This window comes from Rana temporaria, chromosome 12 (genome assembly GCF_905171775.1).
Source record: "Rana temporaria chromosome 12, aRanTem1.1, whole genome shotgun sequence".
NCBI lineage: Eukaryota > Metazoa > Chordata > Amphibia > Anura > Ranidae > Rana > Rana temporaria.
Genome location: NC_053500.1, coordinates 73,477,484 through 73,494,091, shown reverse-complemented (window position 1 = coordinate 73,494,091; position 16,608 = coordinate 73,477,484). Strand labels below are relative to the sequence as shown.

Below are 16,608 nucleotides of genomic sequence, written 5' to 3'. Positions count from 1 at the left end.
CAACCTAGCAGCCAGATGTGCCCGGGATAGGCCCAATTCCCAGCCTAGCAGCCTGGGCAATACAACACACATCCACCCAGACAGCCGTCCAGGTGGCACAGAACATAGATCACCTGACTCCACTTGAATATATAGGTTCTCCCAGCAGGCCAAGGGATTCAAGAAAACCCCTGCCCATTGGCTGAGATACCCCACATACCCATAACCTTGGGTTGCCCTTCTTATATCTAGTACCACCAAGTACCCAGCCACCTAGTGGTAGAAGAGAAAAATGCCACAAGGCCAAACTTAGGGAGAAATCAATAGATCTGTATCAATCGACCAGGATAACTACTCCTGGCATGTAAATTTGTGAGGAGCTCCCTGCCTAAACTACAGGGTGCTACACTTGCGATCTTGATGGTTTAATTAGGGTTTATAGACTGAATTGTGGATTCAGCTAATAGGTGTGAGAGGGTCTGCATCTGTCCTCAAGGATCTGATAAGAAGCTTTTGGCATAGGCTAACAGTTTGTGTATTATATGAACTGGAAGAGGAGGGAGGGGAAAGGTCACTGAAGCTTTGTCTCTCCTATGACAAAATGGCAATGTGTGACTTGGGACCTGAACAAAATGGCTGCCGCACACACAGCTTTTCGTTTTCCCAGTACACATGACCATCTACCTCCTCCTTCAGGTGGTTGCATGGGAGGGAACTGCAATTTCCCTTCCAACGCAACCGACTCCTGCTGGTTCGGCTTCTTGTGACAACCGCTCAGCATTGCCATGGTTGCTGCCCTTCTTATGCTGGATTGTGAAATCATATTGCTGAAGGCTATGATATTCCTCTCCTGCATCATTCACCTGGCTCAGGACTGCACCCAATCTGTAGGCAGAGGCATCAGTCTGCAATAGGAGCCTGTAGCCAGGCCCCCCCCCCCCTTCAAGGCCTGAAATGCCTTCTCACATTCTGGTGTCCAGGACCACCTTAAGCAGTTTCATTTTAGTTACCTCAGTCAGAGGTTTCACCAAGCTACTGTAGTTGCACCCAAACTTCCTATAGTACCGGTCCCCAAAAATGACATAACTTGTTTTTTTTGGCTTGAGGGGTAGACTATGCATTGAACTGGGGAGTTTATGCATAAGATCATAAATGAGAATATTTGTCCTGGCATAGAAAAAAAAACTATTTTCTGTGTAAAGACATAATGAACTCAGAGAACTGAGTGTGAAGGAGTTGTTAAAGGACTGATTGCTGCAAAGGGGCTGTATTGTATTTCATATTGATACAGTATCTCACAAAAGTGAGTACACCCCTCACATTTTTGTAAATATTGTATGATATCTTTTCATGTGACAACACTGAAGAAATTACACTTTTCTACTATGTAAAGTAGTGAGTGTACAGCTTGTAGAACAGTGTAAATTTTCTGTCCCCTCAAAATAACTCAACACACAGCCATTAATGTCTAAACTGCTGGCAACAAAAGCGAGTACACTCCAAATTGGGCCCAATTAGCCATTTTCCTCCCTAGTGTCATGTGTCTCATTAGTGTTACAAGGTCTCAGGTGTGAATGGGGGGCAGGTGTTTTACATTTGATGTTATCACTCTCACTCTCTGAGGATGGGTTCACACTACTACACTACTTTCATCCTACTTTGCTCTGCTACATTGGTCCTACATTTATCCTACATTGGTCCTACATCCATCCTACTTTCATGAACAGGATATTACTTTGGTCCGACTTCAATGATATTCAATGGGCTGAAGTAGGATCAATGTAGGACCAAAAGTAGTACAGGGAGCATTTTCAAAGTCGGACCGACTTGTGTAGGACCAGTTAAGACAGCTCTCATAGGGAAACATTGATTTTCACACGTCATGTTACACAAGGCTCCCAATGTAGGACCGTTTGTTGGACAAGTGTGAACCCAGCCTCATACTGGTCACTGGAAGTTCAACATGGCACCTCATGGCAAAGAATTCAGAGGATCTGAAAAAAAAGAGTTGTTGCTCTACATAAAGATGGCCTAGGCTATAAGAAGATTGCCAAGACCATACAGCGGTTTAACAGGACAGGTTCCACTCAGAACAGGCCTCGCCCTGGTCGACCAAAGAAGTTGAGTGCACGTGCTCAGCGTCATATTCAGAGGTTGTCTTTGGAAAATAGATGTATGAGTGCTGCCAGCATTGTTGCAGAGGTTGAAGGGGTGGGCTGTCAGCCTGTTAGTGCTCAGACCATACGCCACACACTACATCAAATTGGTCTGCATGGCTGTCGTCCCAGAAGGAAGCCACTTCTAAAGATGATGCACAAGAAAGCCAGCAAACAGTTTGCTGAAGACAAGCAGACTAAGGACATGGATTACTAGAACTATATCCTGTGGTCTAAGGAGACCAAGATAAACGTATTTGGTTCAGATGGTGTCAAGCATGTGTGGGGGCAACCAGGTGAGGAGTACAAAGACAAGTGTGTCTTGCCTACAGTCAAGCATGGTGGTGGGATTGTCATGGTCTGGAGCTGCATGATTGCTACCGGCACTGGGGAGCTACAATTCATTGAGGGAACCATGAATGCCAACATGTACTGTGATATACTGATGCAGAGAATGATCCCCTCCCTTAGGAGTGGGGCAGTATTCCAACATGATAACGACCCCAAACACACCTCCAAGACGACCACTGCCTTGCTAAAGAAGCTGAGGGTAAAGGTGATGGTAAAGGTGATGGACTGGCCAAGCATGTCTCTAGACCTAAAACACTATTGAACATCTGTGGAGCATCCTCAAACAGAAGGTGGAGGAGTGCAAGGTCTGTAACATCCACCAACTCTGTGATGTCATCATGGAGGATGGAGGAGTGGAAGAGGACTCCAGTGGCAACCTGTGAAGCTCTAGTAAACTCCATGCCCAAGGGGGTTAAGGCAGGGCTGGAAAATAATGGTGGCCACACAAAATATTGACATGGGCCCAATTTGGACATTTTCACTTAGGGGTGTACTCACTGTTGTTGCTGGTGGTTTAGACATTAAGGGCTGTGTGTTGAGTTATTTTGAGGGGGCAGCAAATTTACACTGACTACTTTACATTGTAGTAAAGTCTAATTTCTTCAGTTGTCACATGAAAAGATATAATACATTTTTTTACAAAAATGTAAGGGTGTTCTCACTTTTGTGAAATACTGTACATGCTACATTCTGTCAGAAGATAGGTTATTTTGGTAAACCCCAGGGGAAGTGGATCCTGTGAGATTTCCATGCACGTCATGTTTTGCTCCTTTTTATTTATGCTGGATTCACTTTTAAAAATTATTAAAAATAGATAAAAATCAATCATATAATGTACCTGCAGTTTCAGTTTTTTTTTTGCATGCTGTTTTCTGCTCTGTGATGTACAGAGACACAGAGCCAATACAGGGCAGTGATGGTTTGTAAAACGAAACTGATTGGTGTTGAGGGGTTTTAGACACACAGTAATCACACCTCCTTGATTAGTGACTGTAACAGACCTATGAACTATTCTGCCTGGACATCTATAATCCTCATGCAGTGAGGCCTACAAAGAACTGCATGACTTGTTACAATTGGATTTACCACATTGTATTCTGAGCTCAAAGGGTTAATTATAGAAGGGACTCTTTCACTGCTAAATGCTAATATTCCCTTTCTCCAGCTAATTGATTCTCCTTTGTGTAGTTAACAGCCTCCTGTCAGGTGTATGCTGATGGGATTATGTGTGAGTGTGTAATTGTTCTAAAGGTTAATTGAATTCTATTGATAAAGGAATGTGTCTGATCAGGTCATGTTAAATGTAAGCTCGGAGCCAAACCGTCTAGAGATTGATTGGCTCAAGGGAATGTCATTATTTCAAAGTATCTGTATTGAAGCCCCCCCCTGTGTGAGGGGGGGGGGCTGAGATTGTCATTATTCCTGTACAGTTTGTAACCACATATAAGCTAGGTGAAATGTGCCATTAAACAGTCTACTTGACCCTTCAAATGTAGCCTTGTCTCATTTTTGAAAGGGCGTTCGATGGGATATACCGGCTGTACCTGCATATCCCAACTTGCCAGGGAAAAGGACGTCTCCAACGGCTGATACCCCGTCACTACCAGTGGGTAGCCGTTACATTGGTTGGCAGCAGCGGGATGGTCCTTTTATCCAGACAGCAAGTTCTGAATGGAGTCGCAGTACGCCAGGCTGAAAAGATCCACACTAAAAGATCTATTGGAGAGTCGTGGTAGGAGTGCCAGTAACAGACCACGAAGGGAGCTGATAGCTGACCTGCTGGAGCTGGACGAAATGGATGGATCCATGGAAGGAACGGAGCCCCTTGCACCGGTCAGCGAAGAAGATATAATTACTGGGATTGTGCAGCGGAGATTATCCTTGTATCCAGAAACGTCCGTGGAACTAATAAACCAGCTGTTCCGGGAAGCAAGGGAAGATATACAAACGAAGAGGGGACAAGAACTGGAACTGGTAAGAGCGAGACAGCCCATTACACATGCAGTTCCTACTCCCCCACCCGCGGCTACAGGAAAGAAAATAAGGTTCACTGCATTTAAAGCTTTTGTAGAAAGTGAGGAGGAAATAGATGGATATTTGGCGGATTTTGAGAGGCAGTGCTCACTACACCAGGTACCACCAGACCAATGGGTCACTATTTTGTCAGGGAAATTGTCGGGCAAAGCCAACGAAGCCTTTCGGGCTCTCGCTCCAGAGGATATTTTGCAATATCAGCAAGTTAAAAAGGCACTGCTAACCCGATATGCCGTAACGCCAGAAGCCTACCGCCATCGCTTCCGGGAGTCCAAGAAGAAGGCTGTGGACTCCCACATGGAATGGGCCAACCGGTTACAAAGGGTGGCATCCCTTTGGGTCCAAGGGTGCAAGGCCAACACCGGGGAGGAAGTATTGCAGCTGTTCCTAATGGAACATTTCTTCCAAGACCTGGCCGCAGACATACAAGACTGGATACGAGATCGCCGTCCCGCTAACTTAAACGAGGCGGCTCGGCTAGCAGATGAGTACGCGGAAACAAGGAAAGTAAGCCAGGGCACTACACGGCTGGCTCATAAGGTAGAACCGCGTACTCCAACCGTCACCCAACGCCCAGAGTTTCAGGCTCCAGTCCCACCAGGACCACCACGTCCTCAGGGGCCTAACAACTACCCCCGGGATTCGTCTAGGGTGACGTGCCATCATTGCAGCAACACGGGACATATTGCTCGTTATTGCCCTCTGAGAGCTACAACTACCAACTGGAGATGCACAACACCCAACACAGAGGTCACTCCATCACGTCCCTCTGCGGCCCACTGCCTAGAGACCGAGGGGGGCCCTGAGAAATGTCTGGGAATTTTGTATGAGGCAGACCCAATACAAGCTGCCTCTCCAGATAACCGTCAGCATCACCGTCAGGAGGTACGGGTGAATGGACAAGTAGCACAAGGCCTAAAAAAAAACAGGACTACTACTATGCTGATGGGATTATGTGTGAGTGTGTAATTGTTCTAAAGGTTAATTGAATTCTATTGATAAAGGAATGTGTCTGATCAGGTCATGTTAAATGTAAGCTCGGAGTCAAACCGTCTAGAGATTGATTGGCTCAAGGGAATGTCATTATTTCAAAGTATCTGTATTGAAGCCCCCCCCTGTGTGAGGGGGGGGCGGAGATTGTCATTGTTCCTGTACAGTTTGTAACCACATATAAGCTAGGTGAAATGTGCCATTAAACAGTCTACTTGACCCTTCAAATGTAGCCTCGTCTCATTTTTGAAAGGGCGTTCGATGGGATATACCGGCTGTACCTGCATATCCCAACTTGCCAGGGAAAAGGACGTCTCCAACGGCTGATACCCCCTCACTACCAGTGTGTAGCCGTTACAGTGACCACAGAGAGAAAGCTCCCAGTACTGTGGCCATCAGGAAACAGACAACCAGGAAGTGTTCAGAACAGAGAATAATTAGAGCAAAAACGAACAATGAGGACATGAAACCAGGACTGCAGTAAGGTAAAGGAAGCTATTTAGCTAAAAAAAAAAATCCTTTAGTGACCCTTTAAACCTGTGTGACTCTTTTGAAGCAAAGCTTTTTTCCACAGGTTGATACAATTTCATTAGATCTGGTAGTTAACTGTTGAACTGTTGCTGAAAAGCGCACATTTCTGTTTAAGGTACCACAATTTAAAAACCCCCAAAGGGACTGTGCGCTGACATACTGTAGTTTTTGGTGTATAACCCCTAAATACTTAAAGGGGTTAACTACACGGCTCAATGGGTAGAAAAAATATATCTATTATGTATCCAGAATTCATAACATTCAAGGCATCACATTTACAAACCCTTTAGTAATTACGGTACATTTGACAATGTTCTCATTTGGCATTTAAATTCAATCTGAACTGCCTGACCCACTGCTAAGGTTGGGCTCAGGCATGTTCACAACCCCACGCGCCCGAGCCCACCAGGAAGCTGACACTGCGCATCGCTACTCACAGGCAGCAAGACATTTCCCGAACTGCAGCTACACAGATAGGGAAATGTCTCACTGCCTGTGATTAGCGCTGCGCAGTGTCAGCTTCCTGGCGGGCTCGGGCACGTGGGGTTGCGAACACGTCAGTGTCTATCCTTACCCACTGCTATATAGTTTGCCACTACAGAAATGCCACTAGTAAAATAGGAAACACATTAAGCTGCACTGGATGACTGAACTTAATTGGACAACCTTACCCAACAAACCCAGATTTGGTGGGCACCACAAATGTGGTTTGTGAGTTTTTTTTACACCTGTATGGAGTTTGTTATATGTTGTATATACCTTAATTTTTAGTACTGTCCCCCATACAATAAAATATTTATCTTAATATGCATTTAATTGTCACCATCTATTTATGCTTTTTTTCCTGGCAATTGATCTAAGATCAAAATATAAAATACAAAACAAGCAATTGAGTTGGCAAATCACCCTGGGAATTGTAACATTTAAAATGCAGGCAATATATGGGGCACATATATGGCATGTAACCCAGATACTAGTGGTGCACCGAAATGGAAATTTCAGAACTGAAACGAAACCGAAATAAAAAAAATGTCAGGCCGAAACCGAAACCGAAAATTACTTTTCTTTTCTTTTTTAAATAATTGTATGTTAAAACATACACTCACTGTGCCCCCAATTGCCGCCTCACTGTGCCCCCAATTGCCGCCTCACTGTGCCCTCAATTTCCGCCTCACTGTGCCCCCAATTGTTGCCTCTTGTTTCTTTTTTTTAGATTACTTTATCACTTTTTGTATAACTGTCTTATTTTTATTATTTTTCTCATTCTTTACTTTTGAATTACTTATTTTAATTTAGCAATTGTGATAGCAATTGGAGGTGAAATGTTCTCTTTTTTAACCCTGTCACCTCCAAAAACATGTTGTATGAGTGTGGTGAGGTGACAATGAGCACAGCCTGCTACCCATTCACTCAGTGCAGAGAGCATACATCTCCTGTAACAGCAGTAAGAGGATCATCCAGCAGGTCTGTCCTGGTGCCACCACCATCCTTCTAGCAGTGCACAGGGATGGCACTATGACTGGGCACAGTGCGGCTGTGTATGGGCTGTCTCTCTCTCTCAGCCTTGCCTGGTACATGTGTGTGCGAAAAGCGGAGTGCAGAGAGCTGGAGCGGCCCGCAGCCAACATTACTTCACACAGCACGGCCCCGGCTCGGAGGGGGTGGGGGGATGGGGACAGAGGAGTGGGATCAGAGAAGCCCAGTTCTGAGCTGGGGGTGAGCTCCCGATAGGTGGATGGACTGCTCCTGGATGCCGGGCTGTGCTCTGCTCCTCTCCTCCTATACACGCTGGCCTGCATTCCAGGAATTCCACTGTCCCCACTGTCCCAGCAACAGAGACCCGCCGGTTAGAAAATAAAGCAACTCACCGCCCCCCCTATGCTGAAACATGTCTCCACTCTGCTACACAGCCCCGCCTCCTCCTAACCCCACGCTGTGATAGACAGAAAACATCTCAGCATTAGAATGGCATTCTGTTTATCACAGCGTGGGGTTAGGAGCAGGCGGGGCTGTGTGCTAGCAGCGTGTGGAGACAGTTTCAGTGTGTTTTACCGCTCTGCAGCCACTAGTCCTATCGCCAATTTTAAAACAGCTGTTTTCGGCCGATATGTTTCGGCACCGATATATCGGTGCATCCCTACCAGATACAAGATAAATATGAAATGCAGAACTAGCATTTTCTCATTGTAAGACAGAGAATTTAAATGAATGCATACAAAATACAGCACTACCTGACAAAACTTGCATCTGATGGCTCCTCCGGGGACCCATTCATCCATCTTCTTTCCCAGATTAATAGGTGGAGTAAATTCTTCATAATAGACTCTGAAAATTTGTATAAAACGAGACACTGGTAAATTGAAGGACACTACATCTTGTCGGTACAGGGTCAGAACTACATCTTGGCATGGGAGCGAGGAAAGTCCGCACATACCAGCATTTCATCCTGCCAACAATCTTGGTGATATCACCATTTCATCCCATCTCATCTGCATCACCACAGGCAAATGATTATTGATTCCAGTGATGATCTACACTGAGCACAATACCAATGTAGGGGGCACTACTTCTGACACACTGACCACCATTGTAGGAGAGCACTTCTTCTCAGTGGCGTATCATCCATGGGTGCAAGGTGTTCACTGCACATGGGCCCCTGTGGGCTCTGACCCACAGTGCACCCATGGATGATCCGTTCCTGGTTGGTACATGGTGAAATTCGACAGTCAGAATTGATCGGTGCGGCGGTGGGGACAGTTACATGCACCGATCACCCTGTATAGCTTTCAATGAAACACCCGAAAGCCGCTTCTCCTCCTCTCCCTCCCATGTTTTTCAGCTGCTTCATTAAAAGCCATACAGAGATATGGTGCTTGTAACTGTCCCCACCGCCGTATCGATCACTTCCGACTGTCCATCAGATTGGCCTTCCTTTCTACTGACACCATCCTGCACATACCACCCACCGCCATACACTCCACATCCCTCTTCTGCACATACTACTCAACGCCGTACACTCCGCACTGTACATTCCCTATTTAACATTACCAGATTCTGCACTGCAAGTCATCTCAGATTCTATTCACAATCCCTTTAAGCCATGCCCATTATGTGGCACAATTTAAACCTCACCCACTTTTCACAGTGGTGCACCTATTTGGCCAAAGCTTATATTATGGAACCTTAGCCTGTTTTCTAGACCCTCCTACTTCAGTGTCCTAAGGAGCCCATTGTCTTCCTAAGACTATCTCACTTAGTGCAGGATTATCCAACACTATTAAGCACTAGGGATGAGCCGAACACCCCCCCGTTCGGTTCGCACCAGAACCTTCGAACGGACCGACTGTTCGCGTGAACATTTAGAACTCCTTTTTCCGGCGTAAAGTTACCCCTGCTATATGAGGCGTATCCTATGTTAAAGCGGTGGTTCCCCCTTAAAAACAACTTTTTTTTATTCCACTGCCCCCCCACATTCCATCACGATTAAGGCACATATTTTTTTTTTCCTGCTGTACATACCTTACTACAGCATATTCACCCGTGCATCCGGGTTGCGAGTCCTGCGGGAGTGGGTGTTCCTCACATGCTGTTGATTGACGTTTTGCCCAAAAACGAGCTCTCCCCCCGTCGCGTAAGCCACGTCACGGTTGGCGAAAGGAGCCGAACGGCGAGTCGGCGCTATACTGCGCATGCGCATCGCCGTTCGGCTCCTTTCGCCAACCGTGACGCGGCTTACGCGACGGGGGAAGAGCTCGTTTTTGGGCAAAACGTCAATCAACAGCATGTGAGGAACGCCCACTCCCGCGGGACTCGCAACCCGGATGCACGGGTGAATATCCTGTAGTAAGGTATGTACAGCAGGAAAAAAAAAATATGTGCCTTAATCGTGATGGAATGTGGGGGGGCAGTGGAATAAAAAAAAGTTGTTTTTAGGGGGGGGGGGGCACCACTTTAAGTATGGACGTTGTTCCGTGTCGAATTTTGAAAATTTTACGTCGTTTGCGTAAGTCGTTCGCGAATAGGGCTGTACGTAAGTTACTTTCACGTCTAAAGCATTGACGATTTGCAGCGTAATTTTGAGCATGCGCACTGGGATTCTTTCACGAACGGCGCATGTGCCGTTCGTAAAAAACGTCAAATACGTGGGGTCACAATTAATTTAAATAAAACACGCGCACATCATCCACATTTGAACTTGCACCCTAAGTTACGGCGGCGTAACGTATCTGAGCCTTCTGAAAGGTACTAAAAAGAGAGAAGGAGAGGTGGAGTTGGGGTGTGTTAAGGAGCCCTGACCAATCCCCAGCCTGGATTGGCAGAGTCAGCCCAGCTATGGGGGAGTTGTTGGGTGGAACTGAGGATGCAGTACTAGGCTGTCGGGGACTTTGAGGGAGCTCCCCAGTCTTGGGGGGTGATCTTGGGCCTGGGGCTCGGGTGCAGTATGGAGCCCTCCAGGAAATCATAGAGGCTCTGAACAGGAGGCAATAGAGGACAGCAAGAGCTAGTACTGCCAGGCAAGTCTTCAGGAGGGAACCACTGGTCACAGCCATGAGGGCGCGGTGAGTGGCATGTGCAGTGAGGAGGATTGGAGAGGCATGCCAGAGAGGACTGAGAGGAAACTCCTTGCTGAGATCTGGTGTGGAATTTCTGATCAGAAGTGGAATTTTTTTAATACAAGTGGAAGAGTTAAAAACCAGGATTTGCTTTTAGCTGCTTTTAACTGTTTCTGCTGCAAGTGTTCAATTGTTTGTCTTTTTTTCTCTGACACTTTTTAAACAGCTTTTTTTTTTCTTTTTTCCTTTTTGCTAATTTGGGGATTGTTTAATTGTTAACAGGGGAGTGTCTAATTGTTAACAGGTGAGTATATAAGTGTCTGTAAAAACTCCATAAGAGCTGGCTCCTTGCTGAGATCTGGTGTGGAATTTCTGATCAGAAGTGGAATTTTTTGAATACAAGTGGAAGAGTTAAAAACCAGGAGTTTAAAACAAGAGTTAAGACAGGAGTCTTCTAAAACTGTAAGTATCATCTTAATCTTCATACAAGTAATTATATTGTAACTGGGAAATGAGTGCTAGCAGGGTTGAAGGTTTTGCTCAGTGCACAGCGTGTCACATGTATGCAAAATTGGTGCAACAGCTCCAAGATGGATACCGCTGTGACAGATGTGAGCAGGTTGCCCTTCTGGAAGCTCGTATTAGAGATCTGGAGGAGCAAGTTGCAACACTGGGTAGAAATGACAACCTTGAAAGGGGTCCTCTGCTCGCTGAGCAAGTGGTCAGTAAGGTTGATGTGGAGGGTGGAGGGGCAAGTCAGGATTATCAGATAGGGAGATGGGTTAATGCAGTTAGAGGGAGTGGAAGGGGCGTGAAGAAAGGGAAGGCCAGTCCTGTATTTGTGCATCAAAACAAATTTGCCAAGTTGGGTGATGATGTGGAGGTGGCAAACAGAGGTGGCAGCCCTAGATGTTACTGCTACCCCTAACAGCCGGGAGAGCAACCCATCTAGTAGAGGTGGGGAGGGGAGTGCAGGTAGGCCTAGACAGTTGGTGGTAATAGGGGATTCTATAATCAGAAGGACTGATAGAATAATTTGTCGCCAGGATCGCTTCAACCGAATGGTTTGCTGTCTCCCTGGTGCCAGGGTTCGGCATGTGGTGGACCGGGTGGATAAATTACTGGGAGGGGCTGGGCATGACCCAGCTGTCTTGGTCCACGTTGGAACCAATGACAGTATACATGGAAGGTGGAGGCTCCTTAAGAATCAATTTAAAGAACTAGGCTGCAAGATGAAGGGAAGGACCTCCAAGGTGATATTCTCTGAAATATTGCCTGTGCCATGCGCAACACAGGAAAGGCAGGGGGAGATTAGAGAGCTGAATGCATGGCTAAAGACCTGGTGTAGGAAGGAGGGATTTGGGTTTCTAGAGCACTGGGCTGACTTTTCCTTGGGGTGCAACCTATATGCTAAAGACGGTTTGCACTTGAATGGAAGGGGGTCTGCTGTGCTGGGGGAGAGGTTTATGGGAATGCTGGAGGAGTATTTAAACTAGGATTGAGGGGGGAGGGTGAATTAGAATTACATCGAGCAGACAGGTCAGTTAGTGGTCAGACATTAATGGAGAGTGGAATGGGGATAGATGGGGGAAGGGTTATGGCAGGTGACAAGAAAGTTCCCATGTTGCAAACAGCCATTGGAAATAATAGTGCCATTTGTACTACTATAAATTATATGAAAAACACCAGAGAAAAATGTAACAATACATTTAAGTGTTTGTTCACCAATGCCAGAAGTCTGCCAAGCAAAACAGGTGAGCTGGAAGCTCTGGTGCATGAGGAGAGCTATGATGTAATCGGTATTGCTGAAACTTGGCTTCAATCCTCACATGACTGGGCTATTAATATTCCTGGCTATGCTCTCTTTCGGGAAAGACAGGGTAAAAAGGAAAGGTGGAGGGGTCTGTCTCTATGTGAGAAGTGACCTCAAAGCAAGCATGAAAGAGAACCTGGTTGATGGAGAGTGTGATGAGGCTGAAGCATTATGGGTGGAACTGCATACAGATGTGCGTAGTTCAAAATTAATCATTGGAGTTTGTTATAAACCACCCAATGTTAATGAGGAGGTGGAGACTCAGCTCCTTGCACAGATGGAAAGGGCTGCAAGGTCTGGGACGGTGATAATAATGGGGGATTTTAACTACCCAGAAATTGACTGGATTAATGGCACTTCTGGGACAGTTAAAGGACAAAAATTTAAAAACCTATTGCAGGACAATTTTATGGTGCAGTTTATTGAGGCCCCAACTAGGAATGATGCCCTGTTGGACCTGATAATCTCAAACCATGCAGAGCTTATTACTAATGTTCAGATAAAGGAACACCTGGGTAGCAGTGATCATAACATGATTTCATTTAATGTTAACTATAAGCAAGAAATACATACAGGAAATATTAAAACACTAAATTTTAAGAGAGCAAATTTTCCAAGGATGAGGGCTGCTCTCCAGGACTTGGACTGGGAGGGACTATTGGCACAGCTGAACACAGAACAGAAATGGGAATTCTTCAAAAAGACTGTGTGGAACCTCACTGTAAAGTATGTTCCCATGGGCAATAAGTTTAAAAGGCTAAAAATAAAACCTATGTGGCTCACGGTCAAAGTTAAAAAAGCTATAAACAATAAGAAAGTAGCTTTTAAAAAATATAAAAATGAAGGAACACTAGTGTTGTTTAAATGTTACAAAGAATATAACAGGATATGCAAAAAGGAAATCAAGGATGCAAAAATTCAAAACGAACGACAGATTGCAAAAGATAGTAGGACAAACCCCAAAAAATTCTTTAAATATATTAATAGTAAAAAGGTGAAGTCTGAGCATGTAGGCCCCTTACAAAATAATCTAGAGTGGGTGACTGGGGACAAAGAGAAGGCAAATTTATTAAATGTTTTCTTCAGCTCTGTGTATACAATGGAGCATGGGGGAGGGGCTCATGTCCAAAATGGGGATGGGAGTGACACAGCCTCAAATCCACAATGGCTCAAAAGTGATATGGTCCAGAAATATTTAGACAGAATAAAGGTGGATAAAGCACCTGGACCTGATGGCATCCATCCACGGATCCTAGGTGAGTTGAGCTCTGTCATTTTAAAGCCACTGTATCTAATATTTAGGGACTCATTAAAGACAGGAATAGTACCACTGGATTGGCGCAGGGCCAATGTGGTGCCCATATTTAAAAAGGGAACAAAGTCTTTACCAAGTAACTATAGACCTGTTAGTTTAACTTCTATAGTTGGGAAGATACTGGAACGTTTAATAAAAGACCACATGGATGAGTTCTTGCTGGAAAAAAACTATTTAAGCAGCAGACAACATGGATTCATGAAAGACAGAAGTTGTCAGACAAACCTGATTTCCTTTTATGAAGAGGTAAGTAAAACCCTGGACAGAGGCGTGGCTGTGGACGTGATATATTTGGATTTTGCAAAAGCGTTCGATACAGTTCCGCACACACGGCTCATGTGTAAGGTAAGGTCTACAGGATTGGATATATCAGTTTGTAAATGGATAGAAAACTGGCTGAAAGACAGAATTCAGAGAGTCGTGGTTAATGATTCTTACTCTGAATGGTCCAAGGTTATCAGTGGTGTACCCCAAGGTTCAGTGCTGGGACCCTTACTTTTCAATATATTTATAAATGATATTGGGTCTGAGATCAAAAGTAACATTTCTGTCATTGCAGATGACACCAAGCTATGCAGTGGAATAACGTCCTTGCAGGATGTCTCCAATTTACAAGCCGACCTCAATGCTCTGTCTAATTGGGCGACTAAGTGGCAGATGAGGTTTAATGTAGATAAATGTAAAGTTATGCACTTGGGGGCTAAGAATATGCATGCATCATACATACTAGGGGGAGTACAACTGGGGGGATCTGTAGTGGAGAAGGATCTGGGGGTTTTAGTTGATCATAAGCTCAATAATGGCATGCAATGCCAAGCTGCGGTTTCCAAAGCGAGCAAAGTCCTTTCTTGTATTAAGAGAGGTATGGACTCCAGAGACAGAGATATCATTTTGCCCCTGTACAAATCATTAGTAAGACCTCATCTGGAATATGCAGTTCAGTTTTGGGCACCAGTTCTCAAAAAGGACATCGGAGAACTGGAGAAAGTGCAGAGAAGGGCAACCAAACTGATAAGAGGCATGGAGGAGCTCAGCTATGAGGAAAGATTAGAGGAACTGAATTTATTCACTCTTGAGAAGAGGAGAATAAGGGGGGATATGATCAACATGTACAAATATATAAGAGGTCCATACAGTGAACTTGGTGTTGAGTTATTCACTTTACGGTCAACACTGAGGACAAGGGGGCACTCTTTACGTCTAGAGGAAAAGAGATTTCACCTCCAAATACGGAAAGGTTTTTTCACAGTAAGAGCTGTGAAAATGTGGAACAGACTCCCTCCAGAGGTGGTTCTGGCCAGCTCAGTAGATTGCTTTAAGAAAGGCCTGGATACTTTCCTAAATGTACAGAATATAACTGAGTACTAAGATTTGTAGGTAAAGTTGATCCGGGGTAAATCCGATTGCCTCTCGGGGGATCAGGAAGGAATTTTTTCCCCTGCTGTAGCAAATTGGATCATGCTCTGCTGGGGTTTTTTGCCTTCCTCTGGATCAACTGTGGGTATGGAGTTGGGTCTATGGGATTGTACTGTGTTTTTTATTTTGTTTTTTTATTTTTTGTGGTTGAACTGGATGGACTTGTGTCTTTTTTCAACCTGACTAACTATGTAACTATGTAACTATGTAACTATGAAACAGTCAGAGATGGGTGTGGAGCCAGTAGGGAGGATTGCAATGTCATGGCCAGTGAAGTCGGGCAGGGCCTGGAGAGGACTGACTAGGAGCAGTACTCCACCTATAGGACAGCTAGCACAAAATACTTTTCTATTTTCTGCTACACCATAGGGGCCCGTGGTTCCTGCCTGCCAAGGGGAAGTTACTTAGGCCTGGCTGAGCCAGCGTCAGGCCTAAACATGTGCTAGCTACTCCTGGGAGATCAAGAGATGTGCAGGAGGAATAGAGAGAGCAATAGTCTGCAAGCAAGAGTTGTGCAGGAGGAGATTGAAAAAGTGTTGTGTATATAGTTGTCCCAATGGATTAATATATAATCTGCCAATTAATTGATATACAATCAATAGGGGTAAGGGAATTATGAGATGCTGGGCATCTCATAATTCCCTCACCCCATCCAAGTTAATCTTCCTAATAAAAATATCAAAAACATGGACTATTTTCTGCCTGAGAGTGACTGAGGAGTGAACGGCGGACTGGGCAGGATGACACGTGGGCCACATCACTTAGCAGGCCCTACGGGTGTACTGCTACAAACATATCCAATAAAAAAAATATATATATATTTCTTTATCAGTTTAGGCCAATATGTATTCTGCTACATATTTTTGGTAAACAAAATCCCAATAAGCGTATATTGATTGGTTTACACAAATAATATCGTGTCTACAAACTAGGGGATAGATTTTTGTACTTTTTTTTTTATATATATATTATTTACTAGTAATGGCGGCGGTCAGCGATTTTTAGCAGAACTGCGACATTGTGGCGGACAAATCTGACACTAAGTGACCCTTTTCGGGACCAGTGACACTAATACAGTGATCAGTGCTAAATAAATGCACTGTCACTGTATAAATTACACTGGCATGGAAGGGGTTAACATCAGTGACGATCAAAGGGTTAAGTGTGCTCCTAAGGAATACTTTCTAACTGTGGGGATCTCCGTTTTCCCCTCTGGCAGAACAGCGGTCTGCCTTGTTTACATAGGCAGACTGACATTCTGCCTCTCCTCAGAACGATTGGCGGGTCCCAGCGGCCATCGCTGATTGGCTCCCTCTGTGTCCAGTCACAGCGGAGGCGGGTCTCCGGCAGCACACATGCACACCCTAGACACGGAAGAAGTGAACAATGTTACGCTGTTATGCCGCTGGGCCGCCCTGTCGCAGTATACAGTATGTGCGGTGGGCAGTCCGGAAGCAGTTAACTTGCTGT

The 16,608-nt window shown here is 45.1% G+C and overlaps 1 protein-coding gene across 3 annotated transcripts in view; it reads right to left on the bottom strand.

Annotated features, from left to right (window-relative positions):
* The window catches only part of LOC120918555 (probable ATP-dependent RNA helicase DHX58), a 140,895-nt gene that overhangs the window by 23,350 nt on the left and 100,937 nt on the right, over positions 1 to 16,608 (bottom strand). For all 3 annotated transcript variants that reach the window (XM_040330193.1, XM_040330192.1, XM_040330194.1), the window contains exon 12: positions 8,273 to 8,366. In XM_040330193.1, the coding sequence (XP_040186127.1) occupies positions 8,273 to 8,366 (94 nt within the window). The remainder of the gene's footprint in view (positions 1 to 8,272; positions 8,367 to 16,608) is intronic.